We start from the raw sequence: 23,978 nt of genomic DNA on the forward strand, positions 1-23,978 counted from the left end.
GAATAGATTCCAATAATTCACCCACCCCTGAGGTTAGAGTGACTGGCCTGTAATTATTCGGTCTATCCTTTGCTCCCTTTTTAAACAGAGGTACAACGTTAGCAATTCTCCAATCCTCCGGCACCACACCTGTATCCAGTGAGGACTGGAAAATGATGGTCAGACCTTCCGCTATTTTCTCTCTTGCTTCTTTTAACAACCTGGGGTACATTTTATCTGGCCCTGGTGTTTTGTCAACTTTCAAAAATGCTAATCCCATTAATACTTCCTCTCTCCTTATATTTATCACATCCAAGACTTCACTCTCCTCTTCCTTAACTACAATATCTGCATCGTCCCCCTCTTTTGTGAAGACAGACGCAAAGTATTCATTAAGAACAATACCAACATCTTCCACCCCAACACATACCTTACCTTTTTGGTCCTTTATGGGCCCTACTCTCTCCTTAGTTATCCTATTACTCTTCGTGTATTGATAAAACATCTTTGGGTTCACCTTGATTTTGTTTGCCAATATTCTTTCATGCCCTCTCTTAGCTTTCCTAATTTCCTTTTTGATTTCACCCCTCCACTTTCTATACTCCTCTTGGCTTTCTGTAGTATTGAGTTCTCAGTGTCGGACATAAGCTTTCCTTTTTTGCCTTATCTTACCCCGTAAGCTCCTTGACATCCATGAGGCTTTAGATTTGGCCGTCCCACCCTTTTCTTTGTGGGAACATGTTTACTCTGAACCCGTTGAATCTTCCCTTTGAATGCCTCCCACAGCTCTGACACTGATTTACCTGCAAGTAGCTGTTTCCAGTCCACTTTCACTAAATCATTCCTCAGTTTAGTAAAATTGGCCTTGCCCCAGTTGAGAACTCTAACTCCTGTTCTATCTGTCCTTTTTCATAATTATGTTAAAACTGATTGAATTATGATCACTACCACCAAAATGCTTTCCCACTGCCACTCCTTCCACCTGCCCAGCTTCATTTCCTTAAACTAAGTCTAAAACTGTGCCCTCTCTTGTTGGACTTGCGACATATTGGCCAAAAAGTTCTCCTGAATGCACCTCAAAAATTCTGCTCCCAGAGTTCCTTTCACACTAAAACTATCCCAGTTAATATTTGGGTAGTTAAAATCCCCTATGATGTCGGAATACAAATAGATTAACTTCAATAAGCTTGACATTGCAAAATATGTAATGCAAGGATGAACTTTAAACTAATTGTCAGAGAAGGGAGCTTGGTTACATTAGAATGGAGAAACAGCTACTAACTGAGTTAACAGAAACCTGTCAGGACCTCATAGATTGGGGGATGTGTTAAGAACGAAGCCTGGAACACTTTATGATTGGAACATATGTAATCGGTCATGATCAGATGTTGTTTGTTTCAAATGAAATCATGTAGTGTGATGCAATCTAAAAATATAAAAGTGAATGCATCTGTTTTCTGGGAGGTCTCGGTTTCAGAGCTTTCTCTGTAGTCCTGGCCTCCCACATGCATGTTGTAGAATAAAGCTACTGTTTGACCTGATTTCTGAGTGGTGATTCGTTGAAATCCACCACAATCCCCTACTATTACTGCCCTATTGTTCTTGCACTTCTAAGAGATTTGCCTACATATCTGCTCTTCTATCTCCCTCTGGCTGTTTGGGGGTCTATAGTACACTCCCAGCAGTGTGATTGCCCCTTTTTTGTTCCTTAGCTCAATCATAGGCCTCATTTGATGAACCTTTCAACACATCATCCCTCCTCACAGCTGTATTAGTTTCCTTGACCAAAATTGCCACTCCCCTTCCTTTCTTATCCCCCTCTCTATCGTGTCTGAAAACCCTGTAACCAGGAACATTGAGCTGCCATTCCTGTTCCTTCTTAAACCTTGTTTCTGTTTTAGCTATGATATCATGGAGAGTTGTGGGGTGAGATCGTGGGAGAGCGATCGCAGAGTGAAGATAATAGGGAGAGAGGACAGTGAGTGAGATCATAAGGAAGAGATTGTGACGAGAGATCATGAGGGGAGAATATGGGGAAGAGATTGCAGGGGAAAGATAATGGAGAGAGATTACAGTGGGAGAGATCACGAGGGGGGAGAACAAGGTAAGAGATCATGGGCCTGAGATTGTATGGAAGAGATTGTGAGGTGTTATTGTGGTAGTGGTGGGGGGGGGGCGGGGGGGTGGGTTGCGGAGTTTGCCATTCAATAAGATTGTGCTGATATTCGACCTCAATTCCAGTTTCCCACCCGATCCCCATACCCTTCAATGCCATTAGATTCCAAAATCTCGCTCTTGAATATATTCAACAACTGAGCATCCACAGTACTCTAGAGTGTTGTTATAGTGATCTGCCTAAGGGTAGGTCCTCTGCTTATTTCTCCACGCTTCATGGTCTTGCACCTTCCTCTTCAGTTGCTCGTAGGAGTCTCCCACTTTTAATTTCAAGTTATCTAACATCATTGTCTTTCTGCCTCTTGGTCTAAATCCTTCCAACCTTCCTTCAATCACCTCCTTCAGCAAGATCTCATGTCTCAGAATAGGTAGCAGGGTCATTTGAGAGCTCAGGGGGTGGTCGTCCCTACTCTTCTGTGAGTCACCCCAGGCCCAGGTAATGGTCCTATGCTCAGGGTTGCAAGGTGTGGCCAATGGCGGAACAAGCCAATTTTCAGTGGTGATGGCAGAAGAGCTAGAACCCCGAGGGACAACAACTGCTTACAGATTGCTTACAGATGCAGGATCCTTTGGGAAGAGGACTTGTGTTTCCTTTAAACACGTTTGCGGAAAGCAAAGGAAAACCACCTCATATGTTCTTTTCCCCAGTTATATTGCTCGTGGCTGTCACAACTCAAAGGTATAAGACTAACCATGTAAACAGGACCAAAACGATTGGTATTGTGTCCAGCAAGGGAGGGAAGGCCTCCCAGGTCGTCAACAATTACGGAAAATTGATGAGGGTGGGAACTTGGAATATGAGGACAATGATGAGAAAGGGGAAGCTGGAAAATGTCAAGCTGGAAATGGGAAGATACAGCCTGAACATTCTCTGTCTTATAGAAGTATGACGGAGAGATTGTGGTAATTTGGAAAGTGTGACAATGAACGAGTCATTTATGCAGGTGGTGAACAGAGCCAAAGAGTTATTGCTATAATGTTGGGTAATGGAATGGCATGGTGTGTGATGAAAATTGATCAACAGCATTGTTATTATAGCAGTGTACACACCCACATCAGAGCACCCGGATGAAGAAGTGGAGGTAGAACACCAGAAACTGGAAGAACTGATAGAAAAGGAAAAAGGAAACAGTTTTTTGGTGATCTTGGGGGACTGGAATGCTGTCATCGATGAAGGCAGAGATGGAAATGAAGTTGGAAGCCACGAACTGGGTGTCAGAAAAAGTGGAGAAGAAATGCTGGTTGAGTTTTGTAGAAGATTGAATCCCTGCATCATTAACACCTGGTTTCAACATAATCAGAGGAAATGGTACATTTGGAAGCCACCTGGGGATCTGAAGAGGTACCAAATTGATTACATCTTGTCAAGCAGAGATAGCGAAACAGCATAAAGAATGTGCCTAGCTAGGTGTAGAGGCAGACACAAATCATAATCTAGTTGCCACGAAAGTAAAAATTCAGCTGAAGAGAATCAAGAAGGGAAATCACATGCACAGGTGGGATAGTGAGAGGATACAGGGCTCTGAGGGGGTCAAGTTTCATGAAGCAATAGAGAAAAAGTTAAAGGTTAACAACAGTTCAGAAAGCAATTGCCAAGGCCAGTGGGATAGATTGAAAAGCACCATCTTAGAAAGTGCTAAAGAAAACATTGGAATGGTTAAAGGGAAAAGAGAAAAGTAAACGGGAAAAGAAGAAATGCTGAAGAAAATGGAAGAGAGAAGAAAGTGGAAGAACAAAAACACTAATGAAGGTAAATGAATGTATAGAAAACTAAACAATGAGATAAGAGAGACTGACAAGGCAAGAGAGAGTTGGTGGGGAGAGCAATGCAGAGAATTGGAAGAAATACAAAAGTAAGGAAGAAGAGACACTCTCTATGAGAAAATAAAGGAATTGACTGGAGGAAGGAGACATAAGTAAGCTCAAAAGAGGAATTGATAGTAAAGACAGTACACTGCTTATAAAACCTGAGGAAGTAAAGAATAGATGGAAAGAGTACATCAAAGACCTGTATGTCAAAGATGGCAAGCTAACAGTACTAGAACCAGAGAAAGAAGACAACATTTCCCAGGATTTAGGACCTGAAGTGTGAAATAATTAAAGCTGTAAAAGAACTGAAGCCAGGAAAAGCAGCAGGATGTGATGGAATCCCTGTAGAAATGGTAAAAGAGCTCGGAGAGAAGGCAACAAGAGAATCGATCAACTTGTGTAAGGAGATGTACACTAAGGGAGAATGACTGCAAGATTTTTTGAGGAGCACAGTGGTCCCATTGAAGAAATATGAAGAGTGCTGCACCGTAACTTTGATTACACATGCATTCCAGGCAATGTTAAAGATCCGAGCAAATAGATAGGAAGCCATGACATTGTCTGTGATCAGTTTGGTTTTAGGAAGGATTGTGGAACTCGAGAGGTTATAGCAGTGATGAGAGTGTTAAGCGAAAGAAGCATAGAATATCAGCAAGAAGTTTTCACCCGCTTTGTGGATTATGAAAAAGCTTTTGACTGGGTGAACTGGCAAAAGCTGATCAAAGTGCTAGAGGTGATCAGAGCTGACTGGAGAAATAAAAGAATGATTGTCGCTCTGTACATGGGACAGACTGCTATAATCAGGATGGTATTTGATAGAACCGAACCTGGTGTAGTTGGGTGTGTGGGTGAGACAAGGCTATTATCACCATTGCTCTTTTAACATCTATGTGGAAGCCATGATAAAAGGAGCATAGGTGAAGTACAGAAAGGTGTCAAAGTAGGAGGTCGATTGGTAAAGGTAGTGAGATTTGCAGCCGACCAGGCCCTAGTGGCTAGCACAGCAGAACTTCTACAGATACTAATGGATAAGATGAATGAAGTGGTGAAAGCTTACAGAATGAAAATTAGTGTAAAAAAGACGAAAGTTATGAGGATTGGAAGAAATAATGGTCGGAAAGCAGAGGTCAAGATAAATGGTCAACAGCTAGAACAGGTTCACAATTGAAGTACCTGGGAAACATCTTGTCAGAATTTGGTCACTGCCATAAAGAAATCTGAGCTAGAATAGCAATGGCAAAGAATGCATTCTCCAAACAAGATTTGCTCAGTATAGGAATGAGTAGATGAAGAAAAGGATTATCAACACTGTGATTTGGAATGTCTTATTGAATGGGGCTGAAACATGGACCTTGAGAAAAGCAGACATTCAAAGACTAGAAAGTCGTGAAATGTGGTTCTGGAGAAGGATGGAGGGGGTCACTTGGACAGAACAATGAAGAAGTTCTCAGAATGGTGAGGAGGATAGATTGTTAGTCAATATGATCAAAAAAGCCAACAATGTTGGATTGGCCATATTCTAAAGCACGAAAACTCTGAAGTAGAGAATTCCAAAGATTCACAACCGAAGAAACTTTTCCTCACCCGGTCCTAAATGGCCTCATCCTGAGACTAAGCCTCCTCATTCTAGATTCTCCAGTCAGGGGAAACAGCATCTCACATCTACCCTGTTAAATCCTCTCAGAATCCTATATGTTTCAATGAGATCACCTCTCATTCTTAACAACTTCAGAGATAATAGACCCATTCTACTCAACCTGTCCTGATAGGACAACATTCTCATCTAAGGATCAAAGTAGTGAACCTTCATTGCACCCCTCGAAAGCAAGTATATCCTTCCTTAGGTACAAAGATCAAAATTGTACACAGTACTCCAGGTGTTGTCTCACCAGACTCCGGTACAATTGTAGCAAGACTTCTTTACTCTTCTTTTCCAAACTCTTGCAATAAAGGTCAACATACCATATACCTTCCTCATTGCTTGCTATACCTGCCTGTACCTTAATGTTAACTTCCCGTGTTTTGTGCTCAAGGACACCCAAATCCCTCTGAACAACATTTAATAGTTTATCTCCATTCTATTTTTCTATTCTTCCTACAAAGGTGATTAACCTCACATTTCCCCACATTATCCATCTGCCACATTGCCCACTCAGACTATCTATATCCCTTTGGAGGCTCTCTGTATCCTCTTCAAAGTTTACTTTCCCACCTAGCTTTGTATTATTAGCAAACTTGGGTATATTACTCTGATCAAAGTCATTAATATACATTGTTAATAGCAGGGCTCAGCACCGATCCTTGTGGCGTCCCACTGCCTGCCAACTTGAAAATTACCTCCCTATCCCTGCTCTCTGTTTTCCATCCTTTAATCAATCCTCAATGTATGCTAGTATATTACCCCACCCCCCCCAAGCCCATCTTGTGCAGCAGCCTTATCGAATGCCTTTTGAAAATCCCAATATACAACATCCACTGGTTCCCCTTTATCTATCCTGCTAGTTACACCCTCAAAAACAGTAATCAATTTGTCAAACCTGATTTCCCTTTCATAAAACATTGTTGATTTTCCTAATCATATGATTTTCTAAGTGCCCACATCCTTAAAATGGATTCGAGCGTTTTCCTGATAACTGATGTCAGACTGACTGGCCTGTTGTTCTGTGTTTTCTCTCTCCCATCTTCCTTGAATAGTAGGTTACATTTGCTAACTTCCAACCCACTGGGACGGTCCCAGAATCTAGAGAATTTTGGAAGATCACAATCAGTGCATCCACTTTCTTTGCAGCTACCCCTTTTAGTACTCTGGAATGTAGGCTATCAGATCCAAGGGATTTGTTAGCTTTTAAACCCTTAAATTTCTCCAGTACTTTTTCCTTACTAATATTAATTTCTTTAAGTTCTTAACTCTCATTAGGCCCTTGGTTCCCCACTATTTCTGATATTTTTTGTGTCTTCTACTGTGAAGACAGGCACAAAATATATTTGTGTAATGTCTCTGCCATTTCCTTATTTCCCATTTTAATTTCTCCTGTCTCAGCCTCTAATGGGACTTCTTGTTACAATCTTTCAATTTGTTTTATATTTCTTGCTAGTTCACTCTCATATTCTATTTCTCCCTCTCTATCACTGTCATGCTGGACCCCCACCTGCCAAGAATAAGGTATATTAATTTCGCCATATGGACATTAAATTTCAAACTGTTGCTGAAGTGAAGAAAGGACTTGTCAATAAATCACCAGACCCTTGGCTGGAAAAACATTTTTGCATACCAACAGACAGTGCTTGGAAGGACAAAGGGGCTATTCCCTGTTCCAATTTAACCCACAATGGACTTTGAGCATCAGGTATTGTGTATAGGAAGAGACATTCCAGGGTCGGCTAAGACAAGAGAATCCACAAACAGATGTGGTCAGGCCAGCTAGTCACATGACTAACCTGCTTGGCAACCTGAGTTTTTCTGAATTGTACAGTTTTAACTCAAGAGTATCTGTTTGCTCCTGGATTGAAAAGACCTCTCCTGTCTGCCTGCCCCCATCTTTTTCTCATGGAACCCCAATTCCACTGAAGACAGATGGACCCTAAGAGAGAAAAGCCTCCCACAGTGCACAAGGTTTAAGAAGAATACTGGGCCCCAACGAAAAGCAAGATCTATCTACAACCAAGGGCTCTACAGTGAGCACAAAGATCCGTAACAAAAACACTCATCAGAGATTGCCTCAAACCTTTCCACTTATTGCTTCTGCTCTGTTCTGTCTCTATCTGCATGTGTGTATCGCGTATGCATGCTAGCGTGGGCGCGTCGTGTATCGGTAGGCGTTAACCGAATTAGAGTTTAATAAATTTCAACTTCCCTTCTTTAAACCTAAGAAAGCCTGTTTCTGCTGGTTTCTTTGCCTTATAATTGGAAAGCAGTGAACAAGGATTCACCAAGGGGGAGCTCAAAACATGATGTGTTTAAAATTAAACCCTGTTACGTTAAGACCAGGTGAAGGCTGAGAGGGACCCCTAGACACCTTTCTCACCTGGTTGTAACAATCACTATTTTGGTCATCTTTGCTGGTTTCCAAAATTTTCCCAATACTCTTCTTAGCAATGTTATGAGCCTTCTTTTAAAATTTTAATATTATCCTTAACCTCTTTAGTTAGCCATAGATGGATTACTTCCCATGGAGTTCTTATTTCTCAATGGAATGTATAATTATTGAGAATTATGAAACATTTCTTTAAATGTTTGCCATTGTACATCTACCATATATTTTAATCTAATTTTCTAATCGAACTTAGCCAACTCGTCCCTCATACCTATGTAATTGCGTTGATTTTGCCTTCTCAGATGCAAGTCTTCAGCCAATTCAACTCACTCCATGTTATTTCAAGAAATGACTGAAGGCACTGGATACTGTAAATGCTATGGGCCCTGACAATATTCCAGCAATAGTACTGAAGACCTGTGCTCCAGAACTTGTCGCGCCCCTAGCCAAGCTGTTCCAGTACAGCTACAACACTGGCATCTACACAACAATGTAGAAAATTGCCCAGGTATGTCCTGTACACAAAAAGCAGAACAAGTCCAACCCAGCCAATTACCACCCCATCAGTCGTCTCTCAATTATCAGTAAAGTGATGGAAGGGGTCATCAACAGTGCTATCAAGCGGCACTTGCTCAGCAATAACCTGCTCACTGACACTCAGTTTGGGTTCCGCCAGGGGCACCCGATCCAGACCTCATTGCAGCCTTGGTCCTAACATGGACAAAAGACCTGAATTACAGAGGTGAGGTGAGAGTGACTGCCCTTGACGTCAAGGCAGCATTTGACCGAGTATGGCATCAAGGAGCCCTAGCAAAACTGGAGTCAATGGGAATCAGGGGGAAAACTCTCCACTGGTTGGAGTCATACCTCGTGCAAAGGAAGATGGTTGTGGTTGTTGGAGGTCAATCATCTGAGCTCCAGGACATCACTTCAGGAGCTCCTCAGGGTAGTGTCCTGGGCCCAACCATCTTCAGCTGCTTCATCAATGACCTTCCCTTCATCATAAGGTCAGAAGTGGGGATGTTCACTGATGATTGCACAATGTTCAGCACCATTTGCTACTCCTCAGATACTGAAGCAGTCCATGCCTGCATGCAGCAAGACCTGGACAACATTCAGGCTTGGGCTGATAAGTGGCAAGTTACACTTGCACCTCAAGTGCCAGGCAATGACCATCTCCAACAAGAGGTAATCTAACCATCTCCCCTTGACATTCAATGGCATTGCCATCGCTGAATCCCCACCATCCATATCCTGGGTGTTACCATTGACCAGAAACTGAATTGGACCAGCCATATAAATACTGTGGCTATAAGAATAGGTCAGAGACTTGGAATTCTGCAGTGAGTTACTCACCTCCTGATTCCCCAAAGCCTATCCACCATCTACAAGGCACAAGTCAGGAGTGTGATGGAATACTCTCCACTTGCCTGGATAGGTGCAGCTCCAAAAACACACTAGAAGTTCAACACCATCCAGGACAAAGAAGCCCTCTTAATTGGCACCCCATCCACCAATGGCAGCAGTGGGTGCCATATACAAGATGCACTGCAGCAACGCACCAAGGCTCCTTCGATAGCACCTCCCAAACCAATGTCCTCTACCAGCTACAATGACGAGGGTAGCAGGTGCATGGGAACACCACCACCTGCATGTTCCCCTCGAAGTCACACACTGTACTGACTGGAACCTATATCGCCATTCCTTCACTGTCACTGGGCCAAAATCCTGGAACTTCCTGCATAACAACATTGTTTGCGCCTGCACCTCAAGGACTGTAGTCATTCAATAAGGCAGCTCACCACCACCTTCTCAAGGGCAATTAAGGATTGGCAATACATGCTGGCCTTGCCAGTGATGCTCACTTCCTATGTATGAATGGAAAAAAATTAAGATTCTGGTATATGACTTATGTACGTCACTCTGAGAATTTCACATTGAGTTTATCACATTATGATCACTCTTCTCCAGATGATCCCTCGCTGTGAGATACTAATTAACTCTGTCTCATTGCACAAAGCAGCATTTAAAATAGTCTCTTCTCTGGTTGGTTCCAGAAAGTACATGTTCTGGGAAAGTGTCTCAAATACATTCCACGAACTCGTCCTCCAAACTACTTTTGCCAATTTGATTTACCCAGTCTATATGAAGATTAAACTCCCCCACAATTATTGCATTGCCTTTGTTACAAGCTCCTCTTATTTCTTGATTTGTATTTTTCCAACAGTATATAGTGCTGTTGGGGGGCCTATAAACTACTCCCATTAGCTTGTTCTTCCTTTTGTTATTTGTTATCTCCACCTATGCTGATACTACTTTTTACTCTTCGAGCCAAGATCATTCCTCACTATTATCCTTATATCATCCTTTATTATCAGGGCTACCCCCTTCTCCATTCTGTCATTTCAAAACATAAAGTACGCTGGAATATTCAGTTCCCAATCTTGAACATTTCTTTGGCAATTAGATGAAACTCCTTTATCTTTATTTATGCCATTAATTCATCTATCTTGTTATGAATGCATTCAGATATAATGCCTTTAATTTTAACTTTTTTACCATTTTCTGATTTGACGTATTCACTGATGTAATAATATTGTTAATCTTTTTGTCATACTCTGCTATTTTTTTAAGCAAGTTGTCACACTGCTCTGTAACCTTGACTTTTCTCCTTAGATTTATCAATTTCCTCTCGCCTGAACCCTCTGCACCGCACTCAATTTCTTAGTTTAAAGCCCTAGTTATACCATTTGCCAGGACACCAGCTAGTTTAACTGGAGCTCGCCCCAATAGCACAACTCCCTCTTTCCCCAGTACTGCTGTCAGTGCCCCACGAATTGAAACCCTTTCTTCCCACACCACTCTTTGAGCCATGCGTTTAATTCTCTAATTTGCTTGCCCCTATGCCAATTTGCAGATGGCTCAGGTAGTGATCCAGAGTGTTACCTGTGAAGTTCTACATTTTAATTTCAACCCTAGTTCCTCAGACTTTCTTAGAAGAACCTCATTCCTTATTCTCCCTATGTCATTTGTTTCTACGTAGAATCATAGAATAGATACTGTTCTCTGCAGCCGCGACCAGGAGTTCTAAAGGTTGTGTTACCTGCCCAGTGCCAGGGTTAAAGACATTGGCTCGTGACTGGAGGAGATCTTGCAATGAGAGGGGCAAGATCCAGTTGTCTAGGTCCATGTGATCCAAAATTGGCTCACTGGAAGGAAGCAAAGGGTAATAGTCAACAGGTGTTTTTGTGACTGGAAGGCTGTTTCCAGTGGGGTTCCACAGGGCTCAGTATTAGGTCCTTTGCTTTTCTTGGTATATATCAATGATATAGACTTAAATGTAGGGAGCATAATTAAGAAGTTTGCAAATGCTACAAAAATTAGCCATGTGAGGAAGACAGCTTGACTGCAGGAAGATATCAATGGACTGGCCAGGTGGACAGAACAGTGACAAACGGAGTTCAATGTGGAGAAGTGTGTAGTGCATTTGGGGAGGGCAAATGAGACAAGAGAATACAATAAATGGTAACATTTTGAGAAATGTGGAAGAACAGAGGGATCTTGGAGTACATTTCCACGGATCTCTGAAGGTAGCAGAACAGATAGATAAGGTGGTTAAGAAGGTATACGGAATACTTTCCTTTATCAACCGAGGCCTAGAGTGTAAGAACAGGAATGCTGTGCTGGAACTGTATAAAACACTAGTTATGTAACCGTTAGAGTACTATGTACAGTTATAGTCACCATATTACAGGAAAGATGTAATCGGACTAGTGAAGGTATAGAGGAGATTTACAAGGAAGTTGCCAGGAATGGAGAATTTTAGCTATAAGGGAAGATTAGATAGGCTAGGTTTGTTTTCTTTGTAACAGAGGAGGCTGAGGGGATATTTAATTCGGGTGTATAAAGTGATGACTTGTGAAAGTGCTGGAATCTATTATTAGGGAAGTCTTAACAATGTACTTAGAAAAGCACAGTATGATTAAAACAAGTCAACATGGTTTTACGAAAGGGAAATCCAGTTTGACAAATGTATTAGTTTTTTGAGGATGTAACTATTAGGGTAAATAAAGGGGAACCAGTATACTTTGTTAAGGCCATGTGGTGAGTGGTGTGGGTGGTTCCCACTGTTCAACTCCCATCTGACTGCAGCAAATGTTTTTGTCATTAGGGTTTAACCCCTATGTGTTTTGTTTGTAAAATAAACATAGAGCAACATGTTTTCTTGTAGGTTTAAATCAAAAGATTAATTATTTATTGAGCAATATACCTTATCCTGAAATTGTCGCAACTGCACCCACTCATGCATTCACTCACACTCACACCCACACCCACACTCACATAAACACACACACACACACACACACACACACACAAGAAGAGACAGATAGAGAGGAAAATCAATAAGTGGTTTGAAGTGAGGTAGGGTTTCGTGGTCCATGTTAAACCTGTTGCATTCTCTCGGATGTCAGTTTCCCTTTAGTTGCAGGCCTGGAGTGTTTGTAGATTTCTCTGTTGGTTGAAAGGTTGGGTTGAAGACAGAGGATCACTTCCAGATTCTTTGCTGCACAAGTTGAAATTAGAATTCACAGCAGGGCACCTTCCTTTTCACTTGTTGGATTTTCTCCCAGCTCTCAACTGGGCAAGCTTTGGTGATGCTTCTTCCTGGATCTCTCTCTCCTCAGAGAGCTACCTTTTAAGGTCAAAAATGGTTTCACACTTTTACCTCTGGGAAACAGAGATTTTCCTCCTTGTAGTGACCAACAATGACCCAGGATGCGGCTGCTTCACTCCTTTGTTTCAGAAGAACCTATTCAATTCAAAAATATCTCTTGGGTTTAGGATGGGTGCAATTGACACCTCCTGGCTTGGAATGTATTCTTTTGTTCATACCAGACAGTAAACAGTTTGAATTTACAAAAGCAAGGTCTTTGAACCTTCAGCACATTTTCTAGTTTTTTAAAAGAAAAGTTCATTTTTATAACTCTTCAGTTTGAGTTCTTGTAGTTTCAATTGCTGCACTTTACGTGAGTGTCGCAACTTAGATTTCCAAAAGGTATTCGATAAGGTGCCTGTTACGACCAGGTGAGAAAGAGGTCCAGGGTTGCCTTTCAGTCCTCACCTGCTGTTACTGTAACAGGGTTTAATTTTAAACACACTGTGTTTTTAATTCCCCCTTGGTGAATCCTTGTTCACTGATTTCCAATTATAAGGCAAAGAAACCAGCACAAACAAGCTTTCTTAGGTTTAAAGAGGAAAAGTTGAAATTTATTAAACTTAAACTCTAATTCGGTTAATGCCTACGGATACACAATGCGCCCACGCTAGCATGCATATGCAATACACACATGCAAATAGAGACAGAAAAGAACAGAAGAAAAATAAAGTGGAAAAGTTTGAGGCAATATCTGAAGAGGTTTTGTTACGGTTCTTCAAGCTCACTGTAGAGTCCTTGATTGTAGATAGATCTTGCTTTTCGTGGGGGCCCACTATTCTTCTTAAACCTAGTTCACTGTAGGAGACTTTTCTCTCTTGGGGGTTCATGTCTCTTCAGTGGATTCAGAGGCTTGTGAGAAAGAGATGGGAGCAGGCAGACAGGAGAGGCTGTGGTAAGCCAGCCAGGAGAGATCTTCTCAGTCCAGGAACATTCAGCTTTCTGCCCAAACTGTTTGTACAAATTCAAAAAACTCAGGTTGCCCAGCAGGTTAATCATGTGACTAGCTGGTTTGACCATATCCATTTGAGTATTCAGCCATCTTAGCAGTCAACCTGGAATGTGAGCTCCCCCACCTTCAACGTCTGGTAATCAAAAATCCATTGTGGGTTGAATGTCAGGGAATGGCTGCTTTGTCCTTCCAAACACTGTGTGTTAATATGCAAATTTCTTTTCCAGCCACAGCTGATCTGTTCAACAAGTCCTCCACTCACTCCAGCAACAGTTGAAAATCAATGTTCATGACAAAATTAATGTGCCTCATTCTTGGCAGGTGGGGGCTGAGTATGACAGCACCACAGAAAATGTTAATACACAAGATAAGGGCTCATGGCGTTGGGGGTAATATATTAGTATGGATAGAGGATTGGTTAACCGACAGGAAGCAGAGAGTAGGGAATAAACGGGGCATTTTCAAGTTGGCAGGCAGTAAAATAGTGGAGTGCTGCAAGGATCAGTGCTGGGGCCTCAGCTATTTACAATCCATATGAATGATTTAGATGAAGAGACAGAGAGTAAGGTATCTAAGTTTGCTGATGATACAAAGCTCGGTGGAAAGGTAAGCTGCGGGGAGGATGTAGAGAGGCTGCAAAGAGATGTAGGCAGGTTAAGTGAGTGGACAGCAAGATGGCAGATGCAGTATAATATAGGAAAGTGCAAAGTTACTCACTTTGGTAGTAAGAATAGAAAAGTAGAATATTTGTTAAAAGGCATGAAACTTGTAAATGTTGATGCTCAGAGGGACTTGGGTGCACTTGTACAAGGAACAGAGAAAGGTACAGCAAACAATAAGGAAATCAAATGGCATGTTGGCCTTTATTGCAAGGGGATTGGAATCCAGGAATGAAGAAGTCTTGCTACAACTATGCGGGGCTTTGGTGAGACCACACCTGGAGTACTGTGTGCAGTTTTGGTTGCCACATTTAAAAAAGGATATACTTGCACTGGTGGCGGTACAGTGAAGGTTCACTAGATTGGTCCCTGGGCTGAGGGGGTTGTCCTATGATGAGAGGCTGAGTAAATGGGCCTGTACTGTCTGGAGTTTAGAAGAATGAGAGGTGATCTCATTGAAACATACAAGATTCTGAAGGGACTGGATAGGGTAGACACTGAGATTGTTTCCTGGGGAATCAAGAACAAGGGCGCACAGTCACAGGATAACGGGCCAATCATTTAGGACAGAAATGAGGAGAATTACTTCACTCAAAGTGTTGAGAATCTTTGGAATTCTCTACCCCAGAGGGTTGTGGTTGCTTCGTATATTTGAGGCTGGGATAGATAGAATTTTAGTCTCAGAGAATCAAAGGGGTATGGGGAGCAGGCAGAAAAGTGGAGTTGAAACCCAAGATCAGCCATGATCATATTGAATGGGGGAGCAGGATCGATGGCCCTTATGGTCTATTCCTGTTCCTAGTCTTATGTTCTTATGAATGGCCTAGACAGAGTGGATAGGAAAAACCTATTTCCATTAGCAGAGAGGTCAATAACCAGGGACAGAAATTTAAAGTAATTAGCCAAAGGATTAGAGGAGAATTGAGGGAAAATATTTTCACCCAGAGGTTGGTGGGAGTCCAGAGCTCACTGTCTAAATGGGTGGTTGAGGCAAAAACCCTCATCGCGTTTAAAAAATACTTGGATATGCACTTGAGGTGCTGTAACCTACAAGGCAACAGACCAAGAGCTGGAAAGTTGGATTAGGCTGGAGAACACTTTTTGTGCTGGCACAGACATGATGGGCCAACTGGCCTCCTTTTGTGCCAGAAATTTTCTATGTTTCTACGTTTCCTGGATGATCTGTAATGTCTGCACCTCGGACTCCAGCTCAACAACTCTGCATTTTTGCATAACTTCTTGGCTTTTGTACTCTATGCCTCTATTTATAAAGCCCAAGATTTCACATGCTTTATCAAGTGGAGAGAGAAGCAGAGTTACCTTTGCTTCTCTCTCCACAGATGCTGCCAGGCCTGCTGAGTACAAAGAACAAAGAACAGTACAGCACAGGAACAGGCCATTCGGCCCTCCAAGCCTGCGCCGTTCATGATGCCTGTCTAAACTAAATCCTTCTGCACTTCCAGGGTCCCTATCCCTCTATTCCCATCCTATTCATGTATTTGTCAAGATGTCTCTTAAACGTCGCTCTCGTACCTGCTTCCACCACCTCCCCCGGCAGCAAGTTCCAGGCACTCACCACCCTCTGTGTAAAAAACTTGCCTCGCACATCCCCTCTAAACTTTGCGCCTCACACCTTAAACCTATGTCCCCTAGTAACTGACTCTTCCACCCTGGGAAAAAGCTTCTGACTATCCACTCTGTCCATGCCGCTCATAACTTTGTAAACCTTTATCAGGTCGCCCCTCCACCTCCGTCGTTCCAGTGAAAACAATCCGAGTTTATCCAACCTCTCCTCATAGCTAATGCCCTCCAGACCATGCAATATGTATTTCCAGCATATATTTTTATTTCAGATTTCCAGCATCTGCAGTATTTTGCTTTATCAAGTGCCTTGTTAGCATGTCCATCAGCTTCAAAGATCTGTGCACAAACACCCCCAGTTCCTCTGTTTCTGCACCCCCTTTCAAATTATATCATTGAGCTTGTATTATCTCTCCTCGTTCTTCCTACCAAAATGTTATCGCTTCACACTTTTCTGTGTTGTATTTCATGTATCATATGTCCGCTCATTTCACCAGCCTGTCTGTGTCCTCTTCATAGAATCATAGAATGATTACAGCACAAAATGAGGCCATTCGGCTCGTCATGTCTGCCATGTCAGGGCTCTCTGTAAGAGCTACTCAGCTGCTGTCACTCCCCTGCTTTTTCCCCGTAGCCCTGCAAACTTTGTCTCCTCAGATAATTATCTTGAAGTCTATTATGATCCTCCTCACTGTTTACTACACTCCACGTTTTGCGTCATCTGCAAATTTCAAAATTGTGACCCAAGTCCAGGTCATAAATGTATTTCAAAATCAGAAGTGGTCCTGGTACCAACCCCTGGTATACCTTTATACACTGTATACCTCCCTCCAGTCCTTAAAACAACCATTCACCACTGTTTTCTATCCCTCAGCCAATTCTGTATCTCTGCTGCTGCTGCCCATTTTATCCCACGAGCTTCAATTTTGCCAGCAAATTCATGGATACCCCTCAGTTACACTGTCCTCTTCTGAAGTCTGGGCAGGGGAAGAAACAAAGACAACAAACTGAAGGAGGTAACGGGGCAAATGGAAGATTTCCAGGTCTGTCCTCAGTACAGACGGAGTGAAAGTGTGAGCTGTTGGGAATTTAAAAAAATTTATTTATGGATGTGGGCGACGCTGGCCAGGCCAACATTTATTGCCCATCCCTAATTGCCCTTGAGAAGGTGGTGGTGAGCTGCCTTCCTGAACCCCTGCAGTCCATGTGGGATAGGTACACCCACAGTGCTGTTAGGAAGGGAGTTCCAGGATTTTGACCCAGTGACCCAGGAATGGCGATATAGTTCCAAGTCAGGATGGTGTGTGACTTGGAAGGGAACTTGCAGGTGCAGGTGTAACTGCACAGTCTGATCACTCTGTATCTGCGCAGTCTGATCACTCTCTGTATCTGGCCAATCTGAGTTCTCACTGTATCTGCAGACTGATCTCACTGTGTATCTGCACAGTCTGATCACTCTCTGTACCTGCACAGTCTGATCTCTCTCTGTACATGCACAGTCTGATCTCTGTATCTGCTCAGTCTGATCTCTGTATCTGCACAGTCTGATCTCTCTCCTGTATGTGCACAGTCTGATCTATCTGTATCTGCACATTCTGATCACTCCCCTCTGTCTGCACAGTCTGATCTCTCTCTGTATCTGCAGTCTGATCACTCTGTATCTGCACAGTCTGATCTCTCTCTGTACATGCACAGTCTGATCTCTGTATCTGCTCAGTCTGATCTCTGTATCTGCACAGTCTGATCTCTCTCCTGTATGTGCACAGTCTGATCTATCTGTATCTGCACATTCTGATCACTCCCCTCTGTCTGCACAGTCTGATCTCTCTCTGTATCTGCAGTCTGATCACTCTGTATCTGCACAGCCTGATCTCTCTGTATCTACACATTCTGATCACTCTCCTCTATCTGTACAGTGTGATATCTCTCTGTAGCTGCACAGTCTGATCTCTCTATATCTGCACCGTCTGATCACTCTCCGAGATCTGCACAGTCTGATTTCTCTCTGTATCTGCACACACTGTTCTCTCTGTATCTGCACAGTCTGATCTCTCTGTATCTGCACAGTCTGATCTTTCTGTTTCTGCACAGTCTGATCTCTCTCTGTACCTGCACAGCCTGATTTCTCTCACTGTATCTGCACAGTCTGATCTCTGTCTGTACCTGCAAAGTATGATCACTCTCTGAACCTGCACAGTCTGTTCTCGCTCTGTATCTGCACAGTCAAACTCTCTCTGTATCTGCAAAGTCTAATCTTTCTGTATCTGCACAGTTTCATCTCTCTGTATCGGCACAGTCTGATCTCTCTATGGATCTGCACAGTCTGATCTCTCCATGGATCTGCCCAGTATGATCTCTCTCTGTACATGCACAGTCTGATATCTCTGTTTCGGCACAGTGTGATCTTCTCTGTATCTGCACTGTCTGATCTTTCTGTATCTGCACAGTCTGATATCTCTGTACATGCACAGACTGATCTCTCTGTGTATCTGCACAGTCTGATATCTCTGTGTATCTGCACAGTATCAGCTCTCTGTATCTACACAGTCTGATCTCTCTGCGTATCTGCACAGTTTGATCACCCTCCTGTATCTGTACAGTCTGATCTCTCTCTGCACCTGCGCAGTCTGATCTCTCTCTGCACCTGCGCAGTCTGATCTCTCTCCTGTATCTGCGCAGTCTGATCTCTCTGTATCAGCACAGTCTGATCTCTGTATCAGCACAGTCTGATCTCTGTATCTGCACAGTCTGATCTCTGTATCTGCACAGTCTGATCTCTCTCCTGTATCTGCTCGGTCTGATCTCTCTGTATCTGTACAGTCTGATCTCTGTATCTACACAGTCTGATCTCTCTCTGCATCTGCACAATCTGATTGTTCTGTATCTGCACAGCCTCACCTCTCTCTATACCTGCACAGTTGATTTTTCTCTTGTATCTGCACAGTCTGATCTCTCTCTCTGTACCTGCAAAGTGTGATTACTTTCTGTGTCTGCATAGTATGATCTCTCTCTGTATCTGCACAGTCTCATCTCTCTGTATCTGCACAGTTTCATCTCTCTGTATCTGCACAGTCTGATCTCTCTATGCATCTGCATAGTCTCATCTCTCTGTATCTGCCCAGTCTGATCTCTCTCTGTATATGCACATCTGATATCTCTGTATCTGCACAGTGTGTTCTCTCTCTGTATCGGCACAGTCTGATCTTTCTGTATCTGCACAGCCTGATATCTCTGTACATGCACAGATTGATCTCTCTCTGTATCTTCACAGTCTGATCTCTCTCTGTATCTGCACTGTCTGATATCTCTGTGTATCTGCACAGCCTGATCTCTCTCTGTATCTGCACAGCCTGATCTCTCTCTGTATCTGCACAGCCTGATCTCTCTCTGTATCTGCACAGTCTTATATTTCTGTATCTGCACAGTTTCATCTCTCTGTATCGGCACAGTGTGATCTCTCCCTGTATCTGCACAGTCTGATCTCTCTGTATCTGCCCAGTATGGTCTCTCTCTGTATATGCACAGTCTGATATCTCTGTTTCGGCACAGTGTGATCTTCTCTGTATCTGCACTGTCTGATCTCCCTGTATCTGCAAAGTCTGATATATCTGTACATGCAGAGACTGATCTCTCTGTGTATCTGCACAGTCTGGTATCTCTGTGTATCTGCACAGTCTGGTATCTCTGTGTATCTGCACAGTCTGATCTCTCTCTGTATCTGCACAATCCGATATCTCTGTGTATCTGCACAGTATCAGCTCCCTGTATCTACAGAGTCTGATCTCTCTGCGTATCTGCACAATTTGATCACCCTCCTGTATCTGTACAGTCTGATCTCTCTCTGCACCTGCACTGTCTGATCTCTCTCCTGTATTTGCACAGTCTGATCTCTCTCCTGTATTTGCACAGTCTGATCTCTCTCTGCACCTGCACAGTTTGATCTCTGTATCTGCACAGTCTGATCTCTCTCTGCAGTGCGCAGTCTGATCTCTCTGTATCTGTACAGTCTAATCTCTGTATCTGCACAGTCTGATCTCTCTCTGCATCTGCACAGTCTGATTTTTCTCCTGTATCTGCTCAGTCTGATCTCTCTCTCTGTACCTGCAAAGTGTGATTACTTTCTGTATCTGCATAGTATGATCTCTCTCTGTATCTGCACAGTCTCATCTCTCTGTATCTGCACAGTTTCATCTCTCTATGCATCTGCATGGTCTCATCTCTCTGTATCTGCCCAGTCTGACCTCTCTCTGTATATGCACATCTGAAATCTCTGTATCTGCACAGTGTGTTCTCTCTCTGTATCGGCACAGTCTAATCTTTCTGTATCTGCACAGCCTGATATCTCTGTACATGCACAGATTGATCTCTCTCTGTATCTGCACAGTCTGATATCTCTGTGTATCTGCAGAATCTGATCTCTCTCTATATCTGCACCGTCTGATATCTCTGTGTATCTGTACAGTCTGATCTCTCTCTCTATCTGCACAGCCTGATCTCTCTATGTATCTGCACAGTCTGATCTCTCCCTGTATCTGTACAGTCTGATCTCTCTCTCTATCTGTACAGTCTGATCTCTCTCTCTATCTGCACAGCCTGATCTCTCTATGTACCTGCACAGTCTGATCTCTCCCTCTATCTGCACAGTCTGTTATCTCTTTGTATCTGCACAGTCTGTTATCTCTTTGTATCTGCACAGTCTGATCTCTCCCTGTATCTGCACAGTCTGATCTCTCCCTGTATCTGCACAGTCTGATCTCTCCCTGTATCTGCACAGTCTGATCTCTCTTAGTATCTGCACAATATGATCTCTCTGTTTCTGCACAGTTTGATCTCTCTATGTATCTGCGCAGTCTGATATCTCTCTGTATCTACACAGTCTGATCTCTGTGTTTCTGCACAGTTTCATCTCTCTTTTATATCTGTGTCTTTGGGGACTGGTTGACTCAGTTTCTGACCATGATCTTTTTATTTTTTTGAAGGTGGGATATGTGTCCAGCAGCTGCCAGAGTCTTGGACTTGAAGGTAAACCCATTCAATTCTTCAGTTCAATTTTTATGTTTATGTTTTTTCAGTCTTTAATTGAAGGTATAATTGGATCCAAATAGTCATTTAGTAGTACTGAACTTGAGTATTGCTGAAAATAGAGACATGTTGTCAAAGCTTTTTGTCTTGCGCTCATCAGGACATTCCGCAAGAATAACCAATGTAAGGGAAAATAACAGCTTTTACTGCATGAGAAGAGAGTGGTGATTAGTTGGCAAGTTAACTCTGATTGGCAGAGGTGTTGCCATGCAGAATGCACCAGTTTACGGTGACTGACAGTTAACTGCCAAGCTTTGTTTGAAATTTTAACCAGGCAGCTTCTCACTCTGGTTGGACAAGGCATTGCCCTGATGAATAAACCAGAGAATGGCTGTCACTTATTTTGTTCAGCTGAAACAGGTGCTATGTTTGTACATATTCTTTCTGTCTGCAAAGAACAGGGCCCTTTGTATTAATATATGTAGCTTTTAGTACATGCAAATGCACCACACTGCGAGCTCTACTGACAATCTTAAATTGGTTGTCAGTGTAATAATTAGCACATTGTGGATTAGTTAGCAAATGTTGTCCAATCACAGAATCACATCTAATGTTAGACACTTGAGTTTGCAAGCACGGGCTGGTTGGGTACGGCCTGTACCTTGCCTGTTCGTTTATTACACAGGTCAGTACCATTATTATGCAGGTCAGCACAGTTATTACACAGGTCAGTACGGTTTTTACACAGGTCTGTACCGTTATTACACAGGTCAGTACAGTTATTACACTGGTCTGTACAGTTATTACACTAGTCTGTACAGTTATTACACAGGTTAGTACAGTTATTACACTGGTCTGTACAGTTATTACATAGGTCAGTACGGTTTTTACACAGGTCAGTACGGTTTTTACACAGGTCAGTACCGTTATTGCACAGGTCTGTACAGTTATTACACAGGTCAGTACCGTTATTGCACAGGTCAGTACGGTTATTGCACAGGTCAGTACGGTTATTACACTAGTCTGTACAGTTATTACACTAGTCTGTACAGTTATTACACAGGTCAGTACAGTTATTACACTGGTCTGTACAGTTATTACACAGGTCAGTACAGTTATTACACAGGTCAGTACAGTTATTACACTGGTCTGTACGGTTATTACACAGGTCAGTACAGTTATTACACTAGTCTGTACGGTTATTACACAGGTCAGTACGGTTATTACACAGGTCAGTACAGTTATTACACTAGTCTGTACAGTTATTACACAGGTCAGTACAGTTATTACACTGGTCTGTACAGTTATTACACAGGTCAGTACAGTTATTACACTGGTCTGTACGGTTATTACACAGGTCAGTACAGTTATTACACAGGTCAGTACAGTTATTACACAGGTCAGTACGGTTATTACACTAGTCTGTACAGTTATTACACAGGTCAGTACGGTTATTACACAGGTCAGTACAGTTATTACACTAGTCTGTACAGTTATTACACAGGTCAGTACAGTTATTACACTGTTCAGTACAGTTATTACACTGGTCTGTACAGTTATTACACAGGTCAGTACGGTTATTACACTAGTCTGTACGGTTATTACACAGGTCAGTACAGTTATTACACTAGTCTGTACAGTTATTACACTAGTCTGTACAGTTATTACACTGGTCTGTACAGTTATTACACAGGTCAGTACAGTTATTACACTGGTCTGTACAGTTATTACACAGGTCAGTACCATTATTACACAAGTCTGTACCATTATTACACAAGTCAGTACCATTATTACACAGGTCAGTACAGTTATTACACAGGTCAGTACCGTTATTACACAGGTCAGTACCATTATTACACAGGTCAGTACAGTTATTACACTAGTCTGTACAGTTATTACACTAGTCTGTACAGTTATTACACTAGTCTGTACAGTTATTACACTGGTCTGTACAGTTATTACACAGGTCAGTACAGTTATTACACTGGTCAGTACGGTTATTACACAGGTCTGTACAGTTATTACACAGGTCAGTACAGTTATTACACAGGTCAGTACAGTTATTACACTGGTCTGTACAGTTATTACACAGGTCGGTACAGTTATTACACAGGTCAGTACGGTTATTACACAGGTCAGTACAGTTATTACACTGGTCTGTACAGTTATTACACTGGTCTGTACAGTTATTACACAGGTCAGTACGGTTATTACACAGGTCAGTACGGTTATTACACTAGTCTGTACGGTTATTACACAGGTCAGTACGGTTATTACACAGGTCAGTACAGTTATTACACTAGTCTGTACAGTTATTACACTAGTCTGTACAGTTATTACATAGGTCTGTACAGTTATTACACTGGTCTGTACAGTTATTACACAGGTCTGTACGGTTATTACACAGGTCAGTACGGTTATTACACTGTTCAGTACAGTTATTACACTGTTCAGTACAGTTATTACACTGGTCTGTACAGTTATTACACAGGTCAGTTCCGTTATTACACAGGTCAGTACCATTATTACACAAGTCAGTACCGTTATTACACAGGTCAGTACCGTTATTACACAGGTCAGTACAGTTATTACACTAGTCTGTACAGTTATTACACTAGTCTGTACAGTTATTACACTGGTCTGTACAGTTATTACACAGGTCACTACCGTTATTACACTAGTCTGTACAGTTATTACACTGGTCTGTACAGTTATTACACAGGTCAGTACGGTTATTACACTAGTCTGTACGGTTATTACACAGGTCAGTACAGTTATTACACTAGTCTGTACGGTTATTACACAGGTCAGTACAGTTATTACACTAGTCTGTACAGTTATTACACTAGTCTGTACAGTTATTACACTAGTCTGTACAGTTATTACATAGGTCAGTACAGTTATTACACTGGTCTGTACAGTTATTACACAGGTCAGTACAGTTATTACACAGGTCAGTACGGTTATTACACTGTTCAGTACAGTTATTACACTGGTCTGTACAGTTAATGCACAGGTCAGTTCCGTTATTACACAGGTCAGTACCATTATTA

The 23,978-nt window shown here is 42.3% G+C and overlaps 1 protein-coding gene across 4 annotated transcripts in view; it reads left to right on the forward strand.

Annotated features, from left to right (window-relative positions):
- The window catches only part of agbl2 (AGBL carboxypeptidase 2), a 279,928-nt gene that overhangs the window by 2,139 nt on the left and 253,811 nt on the right, over window positions 1-23,978 (forward strand). For all 4 annotated transcript variants that reach the window (XM_068045898.1, XM_068045900.1, XM_068045901.1 and 1 more), the window contains exon 2: window positions 20,883-20,925. In XM_068045898.1, the coding sequence (XP_067901999.1) occupies window positions 20,883-20,925 (43 nt within the window). The remainder of the gene's footprint in view (window positions 1-20,882; window positions 20,926-23,978) is intronic.

The sequence above is a fragment of the Heterodontus francisci genome, chromosome 14, assembly GCF_036365525.1.
Source record: "Heterodontus francisci isolate sHetFra1 chromosome 14, sHetFra1.hap1, whole genome shotgun sequence".
Classification (NCBI taxonomy): domain Eukaryota; kingdom Metazoa; phylum Chordata; class Chondrichthyes; order Heterodontiformes; family Heterodontidae; genus Heterodontus; species Heterodontus francisci.